General features: G+C 43.2%; 2 protein-coding genes across 2 annotated transcripts; both read right to left on the bottom strand.

The window, feature by feature from the left end:
- Positions 1-1,896: 1,896 nt before the first annotated feature.
- On the bottom strand, positions 1,897-2,814 carry LOC136664322 (myeloid-associated differentiation marker-like protein 2). The gene has a single exon (XM_066641455.1). The coding sequence runs from the start codon at positions 2,806-2,808 to the stop codon at positions 1,897-1,899; it is 912 nt and encodes a 303-aa protein (XP_066497552.1). The 5' UTR covers positions 2,809-2,814.
- Positions 2,815-4,809: 1,995 nt separating this feature from the next.
- Positions 4,810-14,324, bottom strand: notum1a (notum, palmitoleoyl-protein carboxylesterase a). The gene is made up of 11 exons (XM_066641980.1): positions 13,813-14,324; positions 10,707-10,759; positions 10,191-10,286; positions 9,941-10,001; positions 8,919-8,977; positions 8,708-8,810; positions 8,039-8,230; positions 7,817-7,914; positions 7,246-7,393; positions 7,106-7,153; positions 4,810-6,980 (listed from the first exon to the last, which is right to left on the bottom strand). Exons 1-11 carry the CDS (start codon positions 14,121-14,123, stop codon positions 6,674-6,676), a joined length of 1,476 nt encoding a protein of 491 aa, XP_066498077.1. The 5' UTR covers positions 14,124-14,324; the 3' UTR covers positions 4,810-6,673.
- Between the last annotated feature and the right edge of the window lie 9,202 nt (positions 14,325-23,526).

Here is a 23,526-nt window from a genome sequence, read left to right as displayed (position 1 = left end):
ACAATAACCATGAAGCACAATTTTACATTTCACAGTTGAAAAGAAACACCAAATCCCAGATAATTCCTTTTTAATGCATTTAGCAAAATGCCTGTTTTTTATTATTAAAGGTGTTGTATTTGATGTATTGGTTTATAAGGAGAGGTGGCCACCTATGTCCACAGACATTTAAATTTGGTTGAATGGACTTTGTGATGATTGTTGACAAAATATCACTGTCTGCTGACATTGGTGGCCGGCTGTGTAACAGATAATTGTACTTTTCTTGATTGTGTATGCATCCATATGAACTTTCCACATTGAAGAAATTATTTGAAATATACATTTCTTGGCTTATCAAACAATGGGTAGAGTGACAATGAGACCATAAGAAATACATCTTTTTAAAATATTTTTTATATTTTCAGAAAGTTATATAAAAAGCTAAGGCACTGAAATAAGTACAGTCAGAATTAAGCCTATTATTATCAAGGTATGAGATGTCAACTATCATTTCTGAGTAAAAGATGGAATCGAACTACATTGATTTGGAATCCTGAAAACCAATGATGTATCAAATATTTTAAAATAAGTGAAACAGTGTAATTGATAAAAGGGAAATCCTTTTATGCTCAGGTAGACTAATATTTATACTATCGTACTCTACACTACAAACTTTTTAACATTCAAATATAAATAAAATGCAGAAAGAGCAAACTTAAAACATTTAAATAATAGCAAAGTAGACCAAAAAAAAAGTGAGGAAGAATTTCCATTGAAAAGCAATAAGTAACTATCAAACTACATACAGAGTCAGGTTGGCAATGTCCAAATCAATTATTATTTTCATTATTCATAGACAATTGTGTTAAACCTTATATTTCTGCTGAATTTGCCTCTTGTGCTTTAACTTGAGATGATAATGAGGCACTTTTAAAAAGGTTTAATGGCTTTAGTATGTTTTTCTTGAGTTATCAGAGTATTTCCAGTGCCTGAAATATGTTAAAACTCCAGTATAACAGAGGAATTAAAACAAAATTACAGATCTGTTATTGATGAAAAGTGATTAAATCCCATAAAAAAACAATACATTTGGGGATTGGCTAAATAGATGATGTATCCTCATATAAAAAAATACTTATGCATAATTAGTTAAAAAATTGAAACCAACTGAAGGCATACGCAGTTTTTTTTTCTAGAATTAACAGACAATGCCGGTATTGTACATAAAAGTACAAAAAGTTATTTACTGTGACATTGACAATAGTTAATAAAACACATACTTTCTTAACTGCACCCCTACAGCCCAATATTTTACTTTGCCACATCTCAACTAATAAAACAGAAATCCCTAATGCCAGGGGCAGGTTAAAGATACCCTCCATTTTCCAAAAATTCCAAATAATTAAATAGTTAAGATAAAAAATATAGTTATTAATGATGGTTTGATATGAAATGCATTGTCATAGAAATATGTACGATAACACGTATGAAATGTGTCACATGACATCATTGTGAATATGCTGCTTGATGAATGAGACCGTGAAAGCATGTGCCTGTGTGTGGTTTTAAGGCAAAATAGTCCCAAAAGGCATATTTTTTCACAGATTTACCACTGTTTTACAATGAACAGCAGGACATATAAAACTTTTTGGCAAGTGAAGCAAATGTTGTAGGACTCATGACCTCCTATTACCACCAATGTAAAGAAATCAGAGTTGGTAAATATTTCTACAATTCAGCATTTCATATCTACATACTCTGAATAATCTTGTTTCCATGTGAATTATTGAATTTTACAGCGATTTTAAAGAATCTGTAGAATGTGGCTAAAATGCAGGAGTCTTATTTGCATCAGTAGTTGCTTCTCAATCTCCAGTGAGTTCATATGTTCAGGCAAATGGAAGAAAGGTTCTTCTAGGCTGCTGATGAGGAGACAAAGCGGATTCTCTGAGAGTACACCAGATCGGTAAAGTACAGCACCAGGTTGGCAAAGGTGAACACTGCCACCACCAGCTTGCTGTCCCAAGGGCATTTCCCCCGTGGGCATTCGTCCGGGCGGCCGGGGGTGCCATACTTCTTGTCGAAACTGAAGACGGGCCACACCACGGCAGCACTCATGTACAGCAGCACTGCTAAGAAGGTGTAGATGATGACGAAGCGGTCGAAGGGCAACCTGAGCGCTGAGGTCCTTCCAGAGACGGTCAAAATCACCACCACCACGGTGATGGCAAAGCACAGGCTATAGACCACCACGCAGTACTGGGTGGGGATGTGTTTGTTGTACTCGCTGTCGTTGGCAAGGGCACCGAAAATGATGCAGGCGATGAAGGCCTGGACCACCTTGAGCAGGCCAGACATGGTGGCCATGTATCCCACGACATGGCCTGGCTTGGCCCTCGTCAGGAAGACCTCGGCTCCGTAGGCAAAGCAGCAGACGCTGGAGCAGACGGTGACGGCTATGCGATAGTTGCGAACCTCGCAGCCTTCTGAAGGACACTTGCTGTGGAGGAAGTACACGGGGTACACCACAGAAGCTGTAATGTACATGAGCGTGGCCAGCATGGCGTAGGCCACCGTGAAGTTGTCCCAAGAGATTGGCATGCAGCCATGCAACCGGGCCACATCCAGTGTGAAGATGACCAGTGTCACAGCGAAGCAGAAGCACCACACAAACATGCAGTACGTCCCATAGGTGGCGCTGAAGCCGGCACTGTGGGCCACCAGAGACATGGTGGTGCAACCCAACACCAGCTGGCACATGCGAGCAGCACCGAGGCCGGACAGCACGGCATCCCGGTTCAGGTAGTGGCCTCCGTGGGCATCCATTAGCAGGCCTCTGTGCTGCTTACAGCCCCGACTGGAGACTTGGTGCCACTAAACAGACACGCCCGGTTCCACAAAGCTCACCCTCAGCCTGGGTCTTTTTTTAGATGCCCTTAATTACAAATCTCCTTCAGTGCTTTCCCTCCATGCATTGTAATTACTGCCGTGTGTGGGTTCAGATTATAGAGAAAACCCCTGCTCGCCTTGTGCCTGCCTCTTAATTTAAAGTAACTGTACAATAAGGTCTTACATTAAGAGCAAAAAATACAAGGCTATTTCTGAACCGTTTGCTCTGTGTAAATATATTATAATACGATTAAATTCCAAATTGTTACCACCATTTAAAACACGGCTAACTACAGAGGCAAGAAGGCTTATTACTCACTGTTGCCAGGCGGATATCACCTTTAAATCAATTCACCAAAAGTCATTAGATGAAAAGTTCCATCTAAAGAGGCATATGCCACGTCCAAAATCTTGTCCATGCAGTTTCTTTCAGGAACGTTCCAGATGTTTCCTCAAATCTTCCACAATAAGGTTCCAGAATGAAAGCAGGTAAAAAGCTTTTCCAACAAACGAAGATCACAAAGTTCCTTTGGTGATTTAAGCACAAAACTAGTTGGTGTGACCCTTCTTCGGCTGTATGAAGATGTCAAGCTGCTCTCCTGACTCTCGCGGACCGTTTCACACACTAGGCTTCATTCTGGTCTCTGAAGGAGCAGTAGCCTGCTGTGGAAAGTTGTTTAAATGACTGTTCCGCTGAGCTCAGGGGCACAGGCCAGACCATCTCTATAAATAGGTGCCTATATTCCACAGCGGAATGGGGTGGGAGTCCACATGTCCGTGTCAGGCAACTGTACGGGGAGTCATGTTGCTGAGGGTGGAGGAGTTGTGCCTCTTAGGGTAATATTTTTGTGTGAGGTAATGACAGAGCTGGCTGAAAAGATCCTTATTTATGCTTCAATTGAGCAGGGGAAAGAAAAAACCGTAGAGAAAATAAATCCTAGGGTATTTATGTTTGAGAGCTGCTGGTGCTGGAAGACCACGGGGGTGTTTGCTTATGAAGCACAATTGCTTCTTATTTATTTAGCATAGTTTTTAAATTTTTTTTGTTTTATGAAATTGATACATTAAAAATGCCCCCTCCCCCCCAAAAAAAAATCAAAATGCAAATATAATTATGTTCTGTCACAATATTTGTAGAGGGCATGGAAGTCATGCGCCTCATGCAGAAATTTACTATTAACAAAGCACAAGAAGGAGAAAGGGGCTCTGCAGGTTAGTGTCGCAGTCACACAGCTCCAGGGGCCTGGAGGTTGTGGGTACGATTCCCGTTCCGGGTGACTGTCTGTGAGGAGTGTGGTGTGTTCTCCCTTTGTCTGCGTGGGTTTCCTCCGGGTGACTGTCTGTGAGGAGTGTGGTGTGTTCTCACTGTGTCTGCGTGGGCTTCCTCCGGGTGACTGTCTGTGAGGAGTGTGGTGTGTTCTCACTGTGTCTGCGTGGGCTTCCTCCGGGTGACTGTCTGTGAGGAGTGTGGTGTGTTCTCTCTGTGTCTGCGTGGCTTTCCTCCGGGTGACTGTCTGTGAGGAGTGTGGTGTGTTCTCTCTGTGTCTGCGTGGGTTTCCTCCAGGTGACTGTCTGTGAGGAGTGTGGTGTGTTCTCTCTGTGTCTGCATGGGTTTCCTCCGGGTGCTCCGGTTTCCCCCCACAGTCCAAAAACACATGTTGGTAGGTGGATTGGCGACTCAAAAAAGTGCTCGTAGGTGTGAGTGAATGTGTGTTGCCCTGTGAAGGACTAGCGCCCCCTCCAGGGTGTGTTTCTGCCTTGCGCCCAATGATTCCAGGTAGGCTCTGGACCCACCGCGACCCTGAACTGGATAAGGGTTACAGATAACGAATGAATGAAAGAAAGAGAAAGGAAAGATGAGAATGATTTATTTTTATGTGGGGGGGGGGGGGGTCTGTGATGAAGGGGGTGGGGCAAACAAACACCTATCCGAGCAACGAGGAAATGCTGGCAAACGATTCTTTGAAATAACTGTAATACATCCTTCTTATAGAAACACATGCAAACAACGCACAGAAAATATCATTTATAAATTACAAAGAATCACTTTTCTGTGAACACATCTTTTATAAATATGATTTACATAACAAAATAAATATGTAAATTACCACATAGCTATGAGTTCGTTTGATAAAAATGTTACAGAGAAAAAAAATAATCAGTAATAAATTTTCTTCATTGTTGTGATTTTTAAAACACTTCATTTTCTAAATATTCTAAACAGTCTCGCTTAAGAAACACTTTCCTAGTGATTAAATGAATATTAAAACAAACAAAAGAAAGGAAGAACAATGCCCTTGCCCTCTGTCGTGAGGAGGAGGAGGACAAAAAGGTTGCACTGATAGAATCATTTGTATTGAGTGAAATTTAATATATGAAATATTTGACCGTCGTGAAGGAGTCATTTCATTTCTTACTGCAATATATACTTTTTAAGAAAGTGAAACTATCTGGTTAATCATTCACTCCTGTGCTACACCACTTTGGCAGCACATAGTACTCTAGTCAAAAGTTTGCTTCCTACATTATATTCAAATAAATGGAACAGGTTTTTTAGGAAATGCATTTAAAAGTGAACAAAGGCCAACCTGAGTAAAAGTGTCATTTTCTGGCCCGTGTGTCCAAACTGAACCTTTTAATGTCTGTCAGATCTTTACAGCAAGAAAGCAACAAGTATTTATAAAACAGAACGGGTGACTTTTATTATGTACATTTATGTCAAAGCCTCAAACACTACCTTCCTGTCTGAGTTCGGGTCAATGGTGTGTGTCCAGCACGGCATAGAGACTTCGAATAAATTTAGAGGGTAAACTAAAGACACTTGCAGCTGCTTCGCATTTCACAACTTCATTTACTCTCTCTCCCACTCTCGTACTGCGGGTAAACGCTAGCGCCGACAAGAAATCACTTTTTACTTTAAACAGGAAGCTTATCCGATATCAGCACTTGCTCAGACACTTCATATGCTTGGGTTTAGGACTTCATACAGAGCGCTCCTCACACGAGAGTCTCCGTCTGTTCTTTAGGAGAAGACTGCTTATAAAGACTTTAGAATCTGCTATAAAAACTCTACTTCTAATCTACAGCTTAGCCATGACCACCGTATTGAAACAGACAAGAATCTAATAAAAAATACATTTTAAAAAAGGTATACGTTGATTTAAAAAATAAAATAAAAAAAGCAAATATTCAAAATGGATTACATTCGTCGACTAAACAATTAAAGTAAAATATACTTCACTCAAAAACACGAAAACGTGGCTAAAATGTCTTAAGAATCATTGCAGCAATTTCTGCTAAAAAAAAAAGCCAAATAGGAAAACGGGTGAGAGTTAATTTTCTGTTATAATTCACTGGTGTTAACTAAGGACCAGAGTATTTTTGGGTGAAGTATAGATTGGGTATTGTTTACGTTCCCTCTGCAGCTCTGCACTGCATTAAGGTGGAATTTGTTAAACAGTGAGCAGCCCGTGGTTTTCTCTGAGGTGGATTTGACAATAGCTCTATCATCCTGAACATCAATTTGAGGCATCCTTGCCCTTCGTGGCTGTAATAAGCCGTTGTGAATATGTAAAAATGTATGAGAGCAGGTTGTGCTCTCATTAGTCCAGCTTTATCTAAGATCAGTGCTAGTGTAGGGACAGGAAGAGCCCTCCAATGAGAACCAGAATGTTATACTGAGGGGTAGGGAGGGATTTATGGTGAGGTTAAGGGGGGGCAGGTCAGGGGTCAGGGGTCTGAGGTCATCGTTCAGAGGTATCATAACAGCGAGATGAGAAGAACTTTCCATTGGTCGTAATATTTAGCTGCCACTATTGAGCATGCCCAGAAGTTTGCTGGGGTCCATGCCCTGCTGCTGGGCCATCTTCTGCACGTCGAAGCCCATATGCATGAGAAACTGGATTACGCTCATGTCCTGGCCTGTAGCCTGGTCTCGGATAGTAGGGCAGGTTGGGTTGCAGTGGGGCCATGGACAGCTGTCAATCAAATGCATGGGGCAACCCTTCGGCAAGGACTTGTTGTTCCGGCTGTTGTCATGGAGACTGCGGTCCCAGCAGTGCAGAGCTCTGGGAAGTGATGTCCCTTTAACCTGTATGTCGATCCAATAGCTACAAACAAACACAAGAGGGCACTGCTGTTTAAAGAATGTTTACAGCTGTTATGGAGACAGATGAGTTCCAGGAAGCATTGGATCAATGGATTTTGATTGAAAATGAATAAAAGAAACCCTTACTTTCTTGCAATGACCTCATGCGACAGGCACGCTGGAGCAAACATGGCTCTAGAAACAAAGACAGAACATAAGAAGGTATTCCTCGTTTTCCATAAAATCATACTTATTGGAGACTTCAATATCAGGAAGATTTAACTCACGGGACATCTTTGAGAGTATTTCTGAGTTCTGTGCCCAGGTTCTGTATGTAACGCCACTGTCCTTCCTGGACAGGCTGACCAGTCAGATGGATATTGTCCACAGTCAGCTGGGCCTCATCAAAAAGCCACTGGACCACAAAAACAGGTCCTGGAGAAAACACACCTTATTAGATCAGCAGGGTGTATGACAGACGGGAAGGAGACTTACAAAAGCCCTTTCACAACTCTCTAGAGAAACTCCATGCATCATGTCCAGAAAAGTCCTGGAGTTATCCTTAAATTTTTTTTTTCCTATTTGTGTCTGTGCATGCTTTAGGCACCTGTGCAGTGTATGCAGGAATACTCCGGAACATTAGCGGGTCCATTCTCAAAAGAGTGGGCTAGTGGTATAAAGTCCACGTAAAGTCTGGGACATATGCTGCAGGCGTTCACATATACAGCTTCTCAAGATAAACATTTCAGGGTTACTGCGCATGCGTGAAAAGGGCTAAACAATTCATACAGAGACCCAAGGTATAAGCGTTACATGATTCAGAGAAGATTGTTCATTTGGTCGTCTGTAGCTACTCACGTCTAATCGTGGGGAAAACTCGGTAACCAAAGAAACAGTTCCATTCACTTCCTTCATGTGCTTGTCTGCACTGCTCAGGCACCACACCGCCCCAATACCTAAAGGAATATACAGATCCCCTGAGCATAAACGCTAATCTGAAAAGGTTTCGTCTTATAACAAAGTTAACATCATGACTTTAATGTTTCAATTAATATATTTAATTGCTTATTGTTTACTTACTTGATGCCTCTTCTGATGGCCTCTGTAGGGGCACAGCTGACGGTGTCCACACAGTCCGTGCAGTGGTACTGCTGGTTATCTAGAAACCAGCCCGAGTCAGACAGGCCCCTCACCTGGATGTTGGGGTGACCCAGGTTCTCCAGAAGTTCAGCCACAGCATCGACGTTCAGCAGTACTCCAGTGCCACCTGCACTACAGAGTAATCAATAAAACCTTCAATTAAAAAGGGACCTTAACATGCATTAGGTCTTGAACAATATGAAATTTGCTGTGTTTGAGCTAAACTGATTATTGATTAAATTTGAGATTTAAATGTTTCCTGTGTTTATAAAGATTTGGTGATTTTTCTCATATTTCTAATAATTCGTTTGCTATTTAAAAATCGCAATTCATTCCAAAGCTGTGGTTAATAAAAAGGTACGCCACACGTGGGCCTCTGATTGGTCCAACTCTGACGTATGCAGCGAGGTCAGCTTCCTCTTTTAAAATTAAAATTGCAGGTCATGCACTTTGAGATTTGCACTTTTTCACTTTAAAACAATACAGTCTTCATGTTCTTTAAATATATGTTTCATGATTAATTCACCAATGTGTTTCTAAAAAATCCTCCTAGTGCTTTTGCAAGGAAAAAAGTGTTAGGAAGCGGATCTGAGTAACACACAGACTAACCTGCTTCCAGCCAGGAGCAAAATCTTTCCACCGTCTAGACCTTTACTCAGCAGATCCTTCACCACCTCCTTTATGATGAGAGAACCCATGAACGCATAGTCACCTGCCCATCACAAAAGTGAACAGTTTTAGGCAAATCCTTCTTACTCTGAGTTTAAAAGGCCTTCAGTTTGAGAACAGAGTTGATGTTTCTTTTGGATAATTTACTTACTTTGATCTGTTTTGGGGGTGGCACCACTCCACACATCACTGGAGCAATATGGAATGAACCTAAAAGAAGTTTATTATGATTATTATGATGATGATATCCTGCCCAAAAGGCGCCAAATTGAAAATACTTGTGGCACAATGAACTGAACAATGATTAAGTTCATAGCTCAGATGTAAATCAGTCACATGACCACCTCCTGTTTCTACACTGTCCATTCTCTCAACTCTACAGGCCATACAGAAGCACTTTGTAGTTCCACAGTTAAAGACTGTAACCCATCAGCTGCTCTGCATACTTTGTTTACCCTGTTGTTCAAAAAAAGATCCAGACCCCTAAAAGCAGGTGTGATTCGGCTGGGGAATCATTTAAACTCTACACTGTGTTGGATTATACATTGTCCAGCAACCAATAATAGCCAGTAAACAGCATCCTGTGGGGAGTATCCAGTGACCAGTGATGAATGAAGAACTACAACATTGGGCAGCCATGGCCTAATGGTTCGAGGAGCGTGTGTGGGACCAGAAGGTCAAACAGCACCGTCGTCCTCCCTCAATGCAAGGCGCAAGTGTCCTTGAGCAAGGCTCCTAACCTCTTGCCTGCATGGGTGTTCACTGACCCTAGTGCACTAGAGTGTGTGTGTCTGTGTGTGTATATTCAATGCCACGGATTACCAGGTGGACCAACAAGGCAGGAGTGTCTAAGAGCGGTCAGTGAGTGAACAGTGTTTAAAAACTCCAGCAGCACTGCTTTGTCTGATCCACTCACACACATCAGTGTCACTGCAGCACTGAAAATGATCCCTCTTGCTCTGTGGCAATCCTGTGGGGGTCCTGACCATTGAAGAACAGGGTAGAAGTGTGCAAACAGTGTGTAAGCAAAGCAACAGACGGACTCCACTGTGTAACCGCAGAACTACAAAGTTGTCCTCCACGTTCAGCGGAGCTGAGAGAAGGGACAGTTAGTGGTGGTCATAATGTTATGGCTGATCTGTGTGTGTAAGAAGTCATGAAAGTAGTACTTACACCGTATTGGCGTTCCACCAGTGAGGGTTTTCCACTGGTAGTGGAGAAAGAATACCTGTTCCTGGGGAAGAAAAGACGCACGTATGAGAACGCCGACTGTTGCCATCTCACATTTGTTATGAACGGCAGTCCTGTTTGATCATCAATGGACTGTAATTCTGGCTATTCCCACTTTTTTGGAACAACAAAGAGCACCCCGTGTACGTCCTGGGCATGCTGTAAAACAGAGCCTTCAGGATGCATGTCTCACCTGTCTTGGTTTGGGGCCATTGGGAGGAGCTCATGAGCCTCCTCATAGTCTCGTATCGACTGTCACAGTTCTCCTTGTTGAAGCAGTACCAACCACCTGCAGAGAGAGAGAGAGACAGGGCCTTGAGTTTGTAGCTGATCAGTTATCACCGCTGACATCACCTTGTTTGAGATTGTGATTACGGTTTTGTAAAGTTACACCGACTATGAGAAAGGGAAAATAAACTTAATACAGACTGATAATTCAAACAGCAAATAATGTACTCAAGTGTGGTCTCCTTAGGGGTTAAAGAAGATTATTTATTAGATGAACGCAGACTAGCACTGATCCTGCTGTGCTTAGAACAGACAGAAGGGGTCATTCATTACACTCTTAATAAACCTTTACAGTTCAGAGAGTTTCTCTTTGAGTAAATCCATTAAACAGAGAAATAATATTTGAAACAATCAAATTTCAGAATATTCCGTGTGTAAAATGACTGACAACGCATAATTAGAGCCGTAACTCGGTACTTACCCTCTAGAAATATCAGCCACCGTCTGCTTCCCTTGGACTCTTTCAGGTAGTAACTAAGAGAAGAGAGACATTACTCAGTGTTAGAGATTGTGCTCCCACTGCTGTGAACCAGAACGCTTTTAAAAAAAGTACTGCGTCACTTTAAAGCAGAACATTTCACGTGTGGATAGACGCATTTATAATAAGTTAAAGATCATTGTTCTTTTACAAAATTAACACTGATGATTGTGGAGTTGGCAGTTTGTAAATCAAACATCTACCCAGAGCCACCGTTTCCATTAAGATGTTTATCTGCACGTCTCAGAAGGGACAGTAACACAAACAAGTTGTAATCGCTGCAGCACATCTCTCTGTGGCCTGTCTTGTCGTTACATCGTCACGTTTAAGGACTGCAGTGTAACCGAACAACTTTGCTGCTGTGAAAACAAAGATCATCTCTCTTTTTTTTTTAGGGCATTGCTGGTTCGCTTCCAGGAGCGAAAACACTAATTACTATCAGACTGTCTTCTCCATCCTCATAAAGCTTGCTTTGAGGGAAGAGTATTTATTTTTTAATAAGCTGCTTTTGTATTCTAAACTGTTTAAAAGGGTGTGACTGTGAAACTGCTGTTGGGAATTCATGGCTCCAGCTGTAGCCAGGCCATTATGAAGAGTGATATTTACGTGTTGTGTTTTTGTGATTAGACGACAGAGTCAAACTGAATTGGTTACGTAAGTTCCCTGCACTCTCATCGTTACAAGCAATATATATGAGAGAGAGAGAGAGAGAAAGAAAAAGAGAGAAAAAGAGAGAAAGAAAAAGAGAAAAGAGAAAAAGAGAGAAAGAAAAAGAGAAAAGAGAAAAAGAGAGAAAGAAGAGAAAAGAGAAAAAGAGAGAAAGAAGAGAAAAGAGAAAAAGAGAGAAAGAAGAGAAAAGAGAAAAAGAGAGAAAGAAAAAGAGAAAAGAGAAAAAGAGAGAAAGAAAAAGAGAAAAGAGAAAAAGAGAGAAAGAAAAAGAGAAAAGAGAAAAAGAGAGAAAGAAAAAGAGAAAAGAGAAAAAGAGAGAAAGAAAAAGAGAAAAGAGAAAAAGAGAGAAAGAAAAAGAGAAAAAGAGAGAAAGAAAGAGAAAAAGAAAAAGAGAGAAAGAGAGATCCCCCTCCCCTCCATTTAGTTGTATGATCTTTCTGGACGATCCTTGTGTGCCTTTGTGTATAAAATGTGCAAGACATTACAGTAAGAAAGTGTAGAAGCCATAGATTTAGTGTAGAATTTACACAGACGTGCCCCAGGATCAGAGAAGAACGGACAGCACCAGCTCTTTGACCCGTCTCTGATCCAGAGCTCAGCCTCTCATCTTTACTGCATTGTTTATATCATAATAAGTATAATCACCCGTCTCTCTTCCCAACTTTCTACGCATCATCCCGTTTCCTTTATCTTCCATTTCGCTGCTGTTGATTTCTACGTGAACAAGAAACTGCAGAGGCCTTTGAACTGTCCAAGCGTTAACGGACCCCTGAACATGAACCAGACTGAGACAGAGACGAGAGACGTTTCCCCATCACGGTTACACTGGTACACTTGGTATCGCCACCCACGTCAACTCACTATACTGTCACTCTACCAGCGTATTTGTGTTTGTTTGTTTTTCTAAGGTACATTCATCTTAAATAATGGCAGTTCAGAGCAGATTAACACCTTGTCATCCACTTGAGCTTAGCACAGAAGCATGAGGTGACGACCACTTGGTATTACATCATATACATGTACGGCAGACACGCAAAAAAGGCAGTTTCTCTTTGTGATTCTCCTTAAACATGCCTTATATTAACAGGATAATGTCTTTGATAAACCAGACTTTTATGGCTTTAAAGATCCATCTCATACCCACATGGGACTGATACAACCTGTGAATGCATTTCCTGGTGGGAGATCACATTCACAGTCATCAGCTGACGAGGAACACACCACGACACGTACGACAGAGCGTAACGCGCAACTCATGTTTTAAAAAGACTTCAACGGGGAGGATGCGTGTGAGTCTAGTTCATTATTTTACCTTGTTTTGAAGTGACTGAATTAATTAGTTACAGATTAAAACAGTCATTAGATAATTAAGATATTATTTAATCTGAAATGGACATTAAGATAAACTACAGTTATAAGGAAGGCAGCAAATATGAAGACACTTGCACTGATCAGTAAAACTATATATAATAATGTGTACCTAGTGGCAACAAATTATCACCTCATCATTAAAGCATTCAACACATTTCTCCAAAAAACAACCAAATGAAACTGAGTCTCGATCCACCCCCGAGGCTCGTGAACTCTGTGGTCAACCGTCCTCCTCTCGACAGCCACTTTTCAGCTTCAGCTTAAACCTAAACACCTGTTCTGAAGACGACCATTAACTGAATCAGATGTTGTGGGTTTGGGTTTGAGATGTGAACTGAATTGCAGAGCTTCGGGACCCGCTGTCTTTGAAGAAACTGTGTTCAGGGGGTCATTAGCGAAGGCAGTGGTTTTATTTAGAACCTCAAGCTCTACAAATAAACATTTATAGACTGATATGTCCATTGTAGATCACTCTTTGGATTGATGGAGGGTGTTGAGTGCGTTATATTGTACATGTTTATGAAGTCAGCTCTGTACAGAACCATCTACTTTACCATGCGGGGCGTCGTAATACGGGAACTATTTTTTTGGGGGGGGCTATAAAGAACTATATTCATATGTTCATCAACCGGATGATGGTTCCATGTACAGCTCAGGGGTCTAGACCAGGGGTTGCTGGAAGGCTGGTACACCACAGTGGGGGTGATTCCTCTGCTAAAACACACCCCATAGACCTGGTAATTAACAGGTGAGGTGAGCAGAGGAATCACCCAACTGTGCTGGATACACCTGCCCCCCAGGACTGGAGCTGTGTTCACCCTTTAAGCTCAAATCTCATTTCCACACGGTTTGTGTTCATTCTGAAGTGGAAATACTTAGCTTCTTATCGAGAACGCGCCTTATACGTTACACGTTCTGTACGTTTCTATGATAAAACAAGCCAGTAAAAGGCATGTCGAAGTTTACAGTTCAGGCTACAGGTTGCTCCCAGTGGCTGCTGAGGACTTACCCGGCAGGTGTTCCGTCGTTGCAGGTGACTGAGGTATTTTCCAGAAAGTGAAGCTTCATGTCGTGGTCGAGCCTCTGCGTGGAGCACGAGTACAGAGACTGCGCCAAGTTCTTCACCTGGGTCATGAAGCTGTCCATCTTGTCTTCAACGGGCGTGAAGTCGAGCGCAAAGCTCTCCGTGGGGCCTGTGGTCTCGGGACGCTGGCGGTGGGGGGCTCGCCGCTCGCTTCGGCCTCCTCGCGGCCTTCGCGTACACACCGCTCCACTCTGCAACAGCACCAGCGCCAGCACCACAGGCAGCTTCAGGTACATCTCCCTCAGGAACACGCGGCGGCACGAGCAGTAAACCACTGTGGAAGATACAAGCGGACGACTGGGTTTCACTCAGTGGAACAGGTGACTTCAATTTGGTCTGAGTCTTTAAATAAGCTCGGTTCTTAATGTTCTGGGCGGTGTTCAGTACTAAAGCTACAGTAAGTGCAGTCTCTGAGGTCTCCTTTCCCCGAGCTCTGTCTCAGCTGAATACCTGCGCTCATGTTTTTAAGCTCCAGGTTTTATTTAAATTCCCCCCTTTCTTTTGGCCGGAGCCAATCAGAGTAGAGGGCACGCCAAGAAGGGCGGGGCCAAGTGACACGTCTTTCCATCCTTTTCGTTTATTGGGGGGGGGGGGGGGGAGAAGAGAAGCGCCCAGGCTTTGGCTCTTTGATCCACGATGTTTTATTTGATGTGGGAGTTTTTATTGGCCTTGAAATGCCTGTTTCCTAATCCGCAGAGTTTTATAGAGTGAGAGTCCAACTTCTAGTGGTACATTCGCTTTGGAAAAAAAATCATCACCAAAAAAAACTACAGCCTATAAAATAAAACAATTGTGCACAGGAAAATCTTTAACCCACGACAGTGCAGCACCGACAATAACTATTTTGACGAAAGCACGTGAGGAAAGTTACTACTACAACAGCACTTTAAAGAGTTCTTGAATGATTATTTAATAAAGGGAGCGTAGATATCGTATAAACAGGTGTAGTGTAGTGTAGACAGGAGATACCAATGTTATAAGGTTATTTTCATGGTGAAAAGGTTCTTTCTGATGGAAAATAAGCTGTGTTTTTCTATATAACACTTTCTGAACGTGTTTTTATATAAAGAAACCTTGCAGAAACATCTGTTTAACGTGTTAGTGTTTACACACGCACACGCGCGCGCACACAAATGAAGGGTTTCTATTGGTCCATTCCTCATGAAATTGACGGCTGCTGTGTTCAAATGACGTAATAAACTGATAATTGACAAAAAATAATGGAGATACATGTTTTTGACAGCGACGATGTTGGGTTCATTGGATGTAACAAAATAAATCCTCTATTTTTGCGATGTCCAGCTCGTTTTAATACGAGAACTGAGCAAATGAAGCGAAAAAAATTCTTTGAGACCCACTGTTTAGATGAAAAAAAGTGTTTTGTTGATTATAACACCGCATTATTTTTTTCAATTACGTGGTCTACTGAAGACGTTTGTATAATCGTAACATTTTTCGTTGCGACAAACCCTCCTCAGGTCCACTCCCTGCTTTGAAATGGCAGTGATAATTCGTTTATCATTATCATTAGGCTCGGATTGTTGGTTTGAGATGGCTTAATGACGCGTTATGGTGGTTCAATGGCTTACATTGGGGCGTGACGGCCTTCAGGGATTCTCTCACCCTGACAGAGGCGGCAAGATCAAAGAGCTGCGGCGGCCAATCATAACGAAGCACTTCCCTTTCCGCATACCCATTGGCTGAGATCAGGTGTCTAACTGTCATTTTTTACAGCGCCCTGGAAACAGGGGGGAGCCCGCCATTTGATTCAGTGAGTGACTTACCACGAGTCCGCTTTTGTTTAAATGCTAATCACGAAAAGAATAGAGCAGTCAGCGTCTATTCACAGCCAGAAACACGGGATAATTCAGCACTCCCACTTCCAAGCTGAGTCTGTCAGATCTTCAACAATAGCTACACAGTGAAGTCTCCCTTTTTGAAGTAACATTAATAGTGGTCATTTAAGTCCAACTGGACACAGATGCACAGTCCTCCAGTTACTTTAAGCTGCAGGTGGTTTTGGACTTGAGGGTTTGGATGTAGAATTATTTTTTTTAATAAATAAACCATGTATATAACACCAGTGCGCTACAGTGTGGGTAAAAGTTAGGAACTGGTGTCAGTGGTTCTTTAGTGAAGGCAACGGTTCTGTTTACTAAATACACTGGTTCTAGCTGGAACCATTTCCATTGTGAAATATATTTTTTTCACATTGATGGAGAATATGTGTATGGTTCAGTTTATAATGGTCCTAACAAGCTAGACACCATCTCAACAGAAGAACACCTTTGGTGCTACAGAACTCATTTCAGAAACATACTATAGAACCAAATACAACACATTCTACATCAATCTGAAGAACATTTGCACTGTGGAAAGAACCAACTTTTCATGTAAAATAGGACCACCTCTGTTACTATAGAAGTTGAAAATCCCTCAATTTTAAAGAGTATATTGTTAGTTTAATTTTCATTTTATAAAATAATTCTTGCATAAGTGGAAAATAAGTGAGAAAACAATGAAATGTTATATAAAAAATAGATAAATAAATATATACAATCACATAAATTGTACCAAAGTTATTCCATTTACACTCCCATTATATTCTATTTGGACACTTTGCAACTGAGTCCAAATTTGTTTTCTACATCCAACCATCCATTATCTTTAAGCGCTTATCCAATTCAGGGTCATGGTGGGTCCAGAGCCTACCTGGAATCATTGGGCGCAAGGCGGGAATACACCCTGGAGGGGGCGCCAGTCCTTCACAGGGCAACTCACACACTAACACCTATGCACACTTTTGAGTCACCAATCCACCTGCCTACTTGTGTTTTTGGAGCGTGGGAGGAAACCGGAGCACCCGGAGGAAACCCACGTGGACACAGGGAGAACACACCACACTTCTCACAGACAGTCACCCGGAGGAAACCCACGTGGACACAGGGAGAACACACCACACTTCTCACAGACAGTCACCCGGAGGAAACCCACACAGACACAGGGAGAACACACCACACTCCTCACAGACAGTCACCCGGAGGAAACCCACACAGACACAGAGAGAACACACCACACTCCTCACAGACAGTCACCCGGAGGAAACACACACAGACACAGGGAGAACACACCACACTTCTCACAGACAGTCACCCGGAGGAAACCCATGCAGACACAGGGAGAACACACCACACTCCTCACAGACAGTCACCCGGAGGAAACCCACGCAGACACAGGGAGAACACAGACACAGGGAGAACACACCACTCTCCTCACATACTGTCACCCGGAGGAAACCCACGTGGACACAGGGAGAACACAGACACAGGGAGAACACACCACTGTCCTCACAGACTGTCACCCGGAGGAAACCCACGTGGACACAGGGAGAACACAGACACAGGGAGAACACACCACACTTTTATTCTTGTCTGTGGTTTCTTCCTTGTCAGTGTCTTAATCAATTTTTTTGCTCCATTTTAAAGGTCTGTGCAGATTTTAACTGTTTATTGTGTGGGTGTGGAATACAAATTTTTCAGCGCTGTTGTTGTGTATTTAAACACAATCATACACTCTCAGAAAAAAAAGTACAGTAGAGGTACATTATTGTCACTAAAGGTCCCAACAGTGTAATGCACCTTTAAAGGTACAGCAGTGGTGTTAGAGTCCAGTTGTGTTCCTAAAGGTTCATTACATTCTGTCCTCCAGAAGGAGAGGGGGATCTCTGTAATCTTCCATTATACAACTGTGGAGAATAAAAGAACACAAGTCCTGGAGATAAAAGGGATCATATGAAATCAACATAACTTTAAAATCTAAAATTCTGATAGAATAAGGTACAATAATGTTCCCTAACTAAAGGTACAGAATATGCACCATGGAGGGTACTGTGTTTTACTGCACAGTCCTGACATGTCAATAAACTCTACGCTAAATTAGTAAATTCATGTTCTGTAGCTGCCGCTAGGGGTTTTAAAGAAGAAGAAAATCAAGCTAAACTTCTGCATTAGTTTTGAAAAAATACACAGGTGTTACTGCCCATCCTGCCTCTCTGAGTAGACAGCTCAAAGGCTACGGATGTGGAATGAAGTGGTTAACCGCAAGTGACACCTGAAAGTATGCAGAAAGGAGTTAGCTCTAATAAAGCAATTAAAATAAGCAAACGATGGACACCCTGAATACTGTATTAAGCTGCACGGCGGCACGGTGGTGCAGCAGGTAGGTGTTGCAGTCACACAGCTCCAGGGACCTCGAGGTTGTGGGTTCGATTCCCGCTCCGGGTGACTGTCTGTGAGGAGTGTGGTGTGTTCTCCCTGTGTCTGTGTTCTCCCTGTGTCCACGTGGGTTTCCTCCGGGTGACTGTCTGTGAGGAGTGTGGTGTGTTCTCCCTGTGTCTGTGTGGGTTTCCTCCGGGTGACTGTCTATGAGGAGTGTGGTGTGTTCTCCCTGTGTCTGCGTGGGTTTCCTCTGGGTGACTGTATGTGAGGAGTGTGGTGTGTTCTCCCTGTGTCCACGTGGGTTTCCTCCAGGTGACTGTATGTGAGGAGTGTGGTGTGTTCTCCCTGTGTCTGTGTGGGTTTCCTCCGGGTGACTGTCTGTGAGGAGTGTGGTGTGTTCTCCCTGTGTCCACGTGGGTTTCCTCCGGGTGACTGTCTGTGAGGAGTGTGGTGTGTTCTCTCTGTGTCTGCATGGGTTTCCTCCGGGTGACTGTATGTGAGGAGTGTGGTGTGTTCTCCCTGTGTCCGCGTGGGTTTCCTCCGGGTGATTGTCTGTGAGGAGTGTAGTGTGTTCAAAAATCACATGTTGGTAGGTGGATTGGTGACTCCAAAGTGTCCGTAGGTGTGAGTGTGTGTGTGTGTGTTGCCCTGTGAAGGACTGGCGCCCCCTCCAGGGTGTATTCCCGCTTTGCACCCAGTGATTCCAGGTAGACTCGGGACCCACCGCGACCCTGAATTGGATAAGGGTTATGGATAATGAATGAATGTATTAGGCTGTATTTTCACTAAAAATTAATAACGTATTTAATGCTCTCTCACTGGAGCTAAGTCTCTATTAAATATTCTCATGGAACAGATGCAGGTTTACACTGATGAACACCTGTGTATTTTCTCTTCTTTTTCAGGTTCTTGAAAGGTGCAAAAAAACTAAAAATTAAGTTTGGTTACGATTATCACATTACGTTTTTAGAACGGCTTTTTAACTGAATGCTGCTGTAACATATACACATTACTCTATAGTGTGAGCATCTGCTGGAATGATCTTATTCAATAAAATATAGATCTTTTAAATGGGCTAGCCATGGTAAAAATGCATATACATTTAAAAGTAGTCTGAGGTAAAGAAACAGAAAACAAAATGCAGTTTCAGTTGATGCCATCTTGATGTTCTGTAGTGTAGTAACCCTGATGTGAAGTCACACCAGCAGGGACGATGGTATTCAGTAGGGAACTTCAAACAGATGCTTGTTTAGATTAGATCATGTGATAAACTCAGGAGGAATAAGCCTTCCCCATATTTCCTGATTTTATTATGTATCATGTCTCAACACGAAACCCTTAAATTACATGTTTTTTTGCTGTTAATCAATGAATGAACAACAGTTTTCTTAAACAAAATGAGGAAAAGTAGAAATAATCTCAAGATGCCGTCTCTTAAAGACTAGAACATTTAAATCAACAAAGCAAACAAGGAATAGGTTTAGATGTTTTTTAAATATTGATTTATATTTTTATATCACATATTGGTAAGGGGTGGCACGGTGGTGCAGCAGGTAGGTGTCGCAGTCACACAGCTCCAGGGACCTGACGGTTGTGGGTTCGATTCCCGCTCCGGGTGACTGTCTGTGAGGAGTGTGGTGTGTTCTCTCTGTGTCTGCGTGGGTTTCCTCCGGGTGACTGTCTATGAGGAGTGTGGTGTGTTCTCTCTGTGTCTGCGTGGGTTTCCTCCGGGTGACTGTCTATGAGGAGTGTGGTGTGTTCTCTCTGTGTCTGCGTGGGTTTCCTCCGGGTGACTGTCTATGAGGAGTGTGGTGTGTTCTCTCTGTGTCTGCGTGGGTTTCCTCCGGGTGACTGTCTGTGAGGAGTGTGGTGTGTTCTCTCTGTGTCTGCGTGGGTTTCCTCCGGGTGACTGTCTGTGAGGAGTGTGGTGTGTTCTCTCTGTGTCTGCGTGGGTTTCCTCCGGGTGACTGTCTGTGAGGAGTGTGGTGTGTTCTCTCTGTGTCTGCGTGGGTTTCCTCCGGGTGACTGTCTATGAGGAGTGTGGTGTGTTCTCTCTGTGTCTGCGTGGGTTTCCTCCGGGTGACTGTCTGTGAGGAGTGTGGTGTGTTCTCTCTGTGTCTGCGTGGGTTTCCTCCGGGTGACTGTCTGTGAGGAGTGTGGTGTGTTCTCTCTGTGTCTGCGTGGGTTTCCTCCGGGTGACTGTCTATGAGGAGTGTGGTGTGTTCTCTCTGTGTCTGCCTGGGTTTCCTCCGGGTGACTGTCTGTGAGGAGTGTGGTGTGTTCTCTCTGTGTCTGCGTGGGTTTCCTCCGGGTGACTGTCTATGAGGAGTGTGGTGTGTTCTCTCTGTGTCTGCGTGGGTTTCCTCCGGGTGACTGTCTATGAGGAGTGTGTTGTGTTCTCCCTGTGTCTGTGTGGGTTTCCTCCGGGTGACTGTCTGTGAGGAGTGTGGTGTGTTCTCTCTGTGTCTGCGTGAATATTGTTAGGGTTACAACAACAGCTTTCTTCCACTGAAGAAATATTGCCAAGGTACATTCAGTTTTAATCCGACTGGATGCTGAGAAGCTGATTCATTCTTTTATTTTGAGCAGACTGCACTGGTGCAATGCTCTTTTTCACATCGTCCAAAAAATCAATCAATAAACAGCTCTTTGCCCAATCCGTTTTAACCAATCACAGTCATCTCTGTCTGGTGGCTTTGAAGGTAGCGCTGCTTCCAGAATCATTTTGTGTAGTGCTTTCACACACATGCAGAAAGAACTCAAACTAGGAAGAGAGAGAGCGTATTACTCCAGTTATAGCTACACAGCACTGGCTTCCTGTACCTTATAAAGTGCATTTTAACATTTTTCTATTGCACCCACTGACATCACTGGATCTTTGTTGTTTTATGTCCCTTCATGATCTCTCAGGTACTCTACCTGAGATCTAAATAACACCACCAGCTTGGAGGGGTACACCTCCTGAGGGACAAGCTACATTGGCAGGTGCATGGATGACATAATTGTCTCCCACACTATCACCACATGCACCAACTATTGGCCGTGGATGACTGAGGAGGGCCTGAGACTCTGCCTTCAAAGTAGGTGACGATGTGGCCCTGAGAATAGCGAGGGCCAAAATGTACCAGGCAAACACCATGTTTATTGGAAAGATACATTTTTTTTAAAGATGATAATAATATGAAGTTTTGCACAGTAATGTAGTATACTACTCCCAAATTTGTTTTTGCATTGTTGCACATGTTTGCACCCTTGCACTATGTGTAGTTTGTTTGAGTTGTTTATGTAGCACCTTTTGTCCTGGAGGAACGTTGTTTCATTTCACTCTGTGCTGTACAGACTGTATGTGGTTGAAATGACAATAAAAAAAAACACTGGCGTTGACTTGAAATGCAGTGGCTTCAAAAGGTGCCCAATACCATCACCACCCTATTCCCCCTGTCTCCAGCCCCCTATGAAAGTCAAAGTCTGGCTTTTATCTCTGATCAGAGGCATGTGCCCTTCACAGATCCACAGGTTTTACTGGTTAACTTTGGCCTGGCATAGATGCCCCACGTGACTACCATTCCCATTACTCAGGCACATCACACACATCACAGAGAGAGAGAGAGAGAGAGAGAGAGAGAGAGAGAGAGAGAGAGAGAGAGAGAGAGAGAGAATTGCTCTCCTCCTTCAGCTCACACATCCTCATCCCTCCTTCCACCCGAGTCTCAGGTTTCATGAGCTGCTGGTGAGGAGGGCCCATCAGCATGATGATCAAACCCTGCTAGTTGGAACTGTTAGGTCAGATTACAGCAGAAAGATCAAGAGGGATCAGATTCTTGGAAGGGACAGGCTCCAGCTCCCATCATCAGAAACAGGTGCAGGTCCTCACCCCAAGAACAAAGCAGAAATCAAGACATATAAAATATTTTCTTTGAGTTCCAGCTCAGCGTTTTTGTCAAGTCTTGATGTAAAATGTATACGGTTTCTGACTGAGAGTCAAATGTGATCATTTATTGGTGCTAAGCTATGAAGAGTAGTCAAAGGTGTGGAAACCTGTTCAGTGACATTCAGGTGTTATATATTGGGTGACATAGGGTCTCTCCCAAAACCTAGTGAGCTGTCTACATAGAGAACATTTTACGTCAAAGTGTGAATGCTCCCGACACACAGGCTTTCCCAATTCTTCCATACCTTAAAAATTCTGCCTATTGAGATACCTTAATCTGACTTAAAAGTAGGGCAGCATTGAAGCATCCCTAGGGCAATCCCATGATGCAAAACTCCCATCAATTTTGCTCTTATTCATTCATTCATTATCTGTAACCCTTATCCAATTCAGGGTCGCTGTGGGTCCAGAGTCTACCTGGAATCATTGGGCGCAAGGCAGGGAATACACCCTGGAGGGGGCGCCAGTCCTTCACAGGGCAACGCAGACACACACACACACACACACACACATTCACTTACACACTCACACCTACGGACACTTTGGAGTCACCAATCCACCTACCAATGTGTGTTTTTGGACTGTGGGAGGAAACTGGAGCACCCGGAGGAAACCCACGCAGACACAGGGAGAACACACCACACTCCTCACAGACAGTCACCTGGAGTGGGAATCGAACCCACAACCTCCAGGTCCTTAGAGCTGCGTGACTGCGACACCTACCTGCTGTGCTGCTCAATTTTTCTCTTATTTCAGAGCAAAATTTATTAAAATTGCTATAAAAATGCGAAGAGCAGAGGCAAGGCAATGGGGCGGAACAAGCCATGACGCTCACTAGGTTTTGAGACAGATCTATATTTGTTTATAGTCGATTCTTGGTTGAGTAGTTCCTTGCGATGGCTATATTAGTGTCTCTTTACTCTGCATTAACCCAGTGTCTCAGTGCTTTGGCTTTCAATCTTTTGGAGTAAGTCTACTCTTTAGTTTATTTCATGTTAAATCAGGTACCAAAGTGCTAAAAGTAGTGCAAAACAACGTATCGGTGATGGGGCTATATCACATCCCATCCTACCTCTGTAAGCCTGTCACATTCTGGTCCACTTTGGGATACCTCACTCAAAACATGAACGAATGCAGGGGCAGAGCTGACACCGCAATCACTTTAGAGAAGTTGATGCAGAACTGCAGACAATAAATATTCTTCTGGACCAGCACAACTGGTGTGTACCATTCACTCTTTGATGGCTCTATTACCTCCAGCTCCAGCATCATCTCCACTTCCCTCCTCAGGTCTGGAATCGGGCACGATGGCACTCTGCACTTTGTCTGTCTGATGTTGTGCTGCATACTGTTAGTCCTGCCTGGATCTTCTCTGAAGAGCTGTCTCTGAAGAGAAGATAAATCATTCAAACTCCTTGCGCAGCTTCAGCTCACGGTGTGACAGGTCAAATATTGGGCTCTCCCCTCCTTTAACTGGGAATTACTGTTCTC

This window comes from Hoplias malabaricus, chromosome 13, assembly GCF_029633855.1.
Source record: "Hoplias malabaricus isolate fHopMal1 chromosome 13, fHopMal1.hap1, whole genome shotgun sequence".
NCBI lineage: Eukaryota > Metazoa > Chordata > Actinopteri > Characiformes > Erythrinidae > Hoplias > Hoplias malabaricus.
The sequence above is the reverse complement of the archived record's forward strand: the minus strand, read 5'-3'. Positions and strand labels throughout refer to the sequence as shown.

Excerpts from the sequence above, each read along its gene's own strand:
- notum1a (XM_066641980.1), bottom strand. The coding sequence starts at position 14,123 with ATGTACCTGAAGCTGCCTGTGGTGCTGGCGCTGGTGCTGTTGCAGAGT. Across the intron at positions 8,231-8,707 it reads TTGCTCCTGGCTGGAAGCAG|TGCAGGTGGCACTGGAGTAC; the intron begins GTTAGTCTGTGT and ends ATTACTCTGTAG. Across the intron at positions 6,981-7,105 it reads CATGAGGTCATTGCAAGAAA|CTATTGGATCGACATACAGG; the intron begins GTAAGGGTTTCT and ends GTTTGTTTGTAG.
- LOC136664322 (XM_066641455.1), bottom strand. The coding sequence starts at position 2,808 with ATGGATGCCCACGGAGGCCACTACCTGAACCGGGATGCCGTGCTGTCC.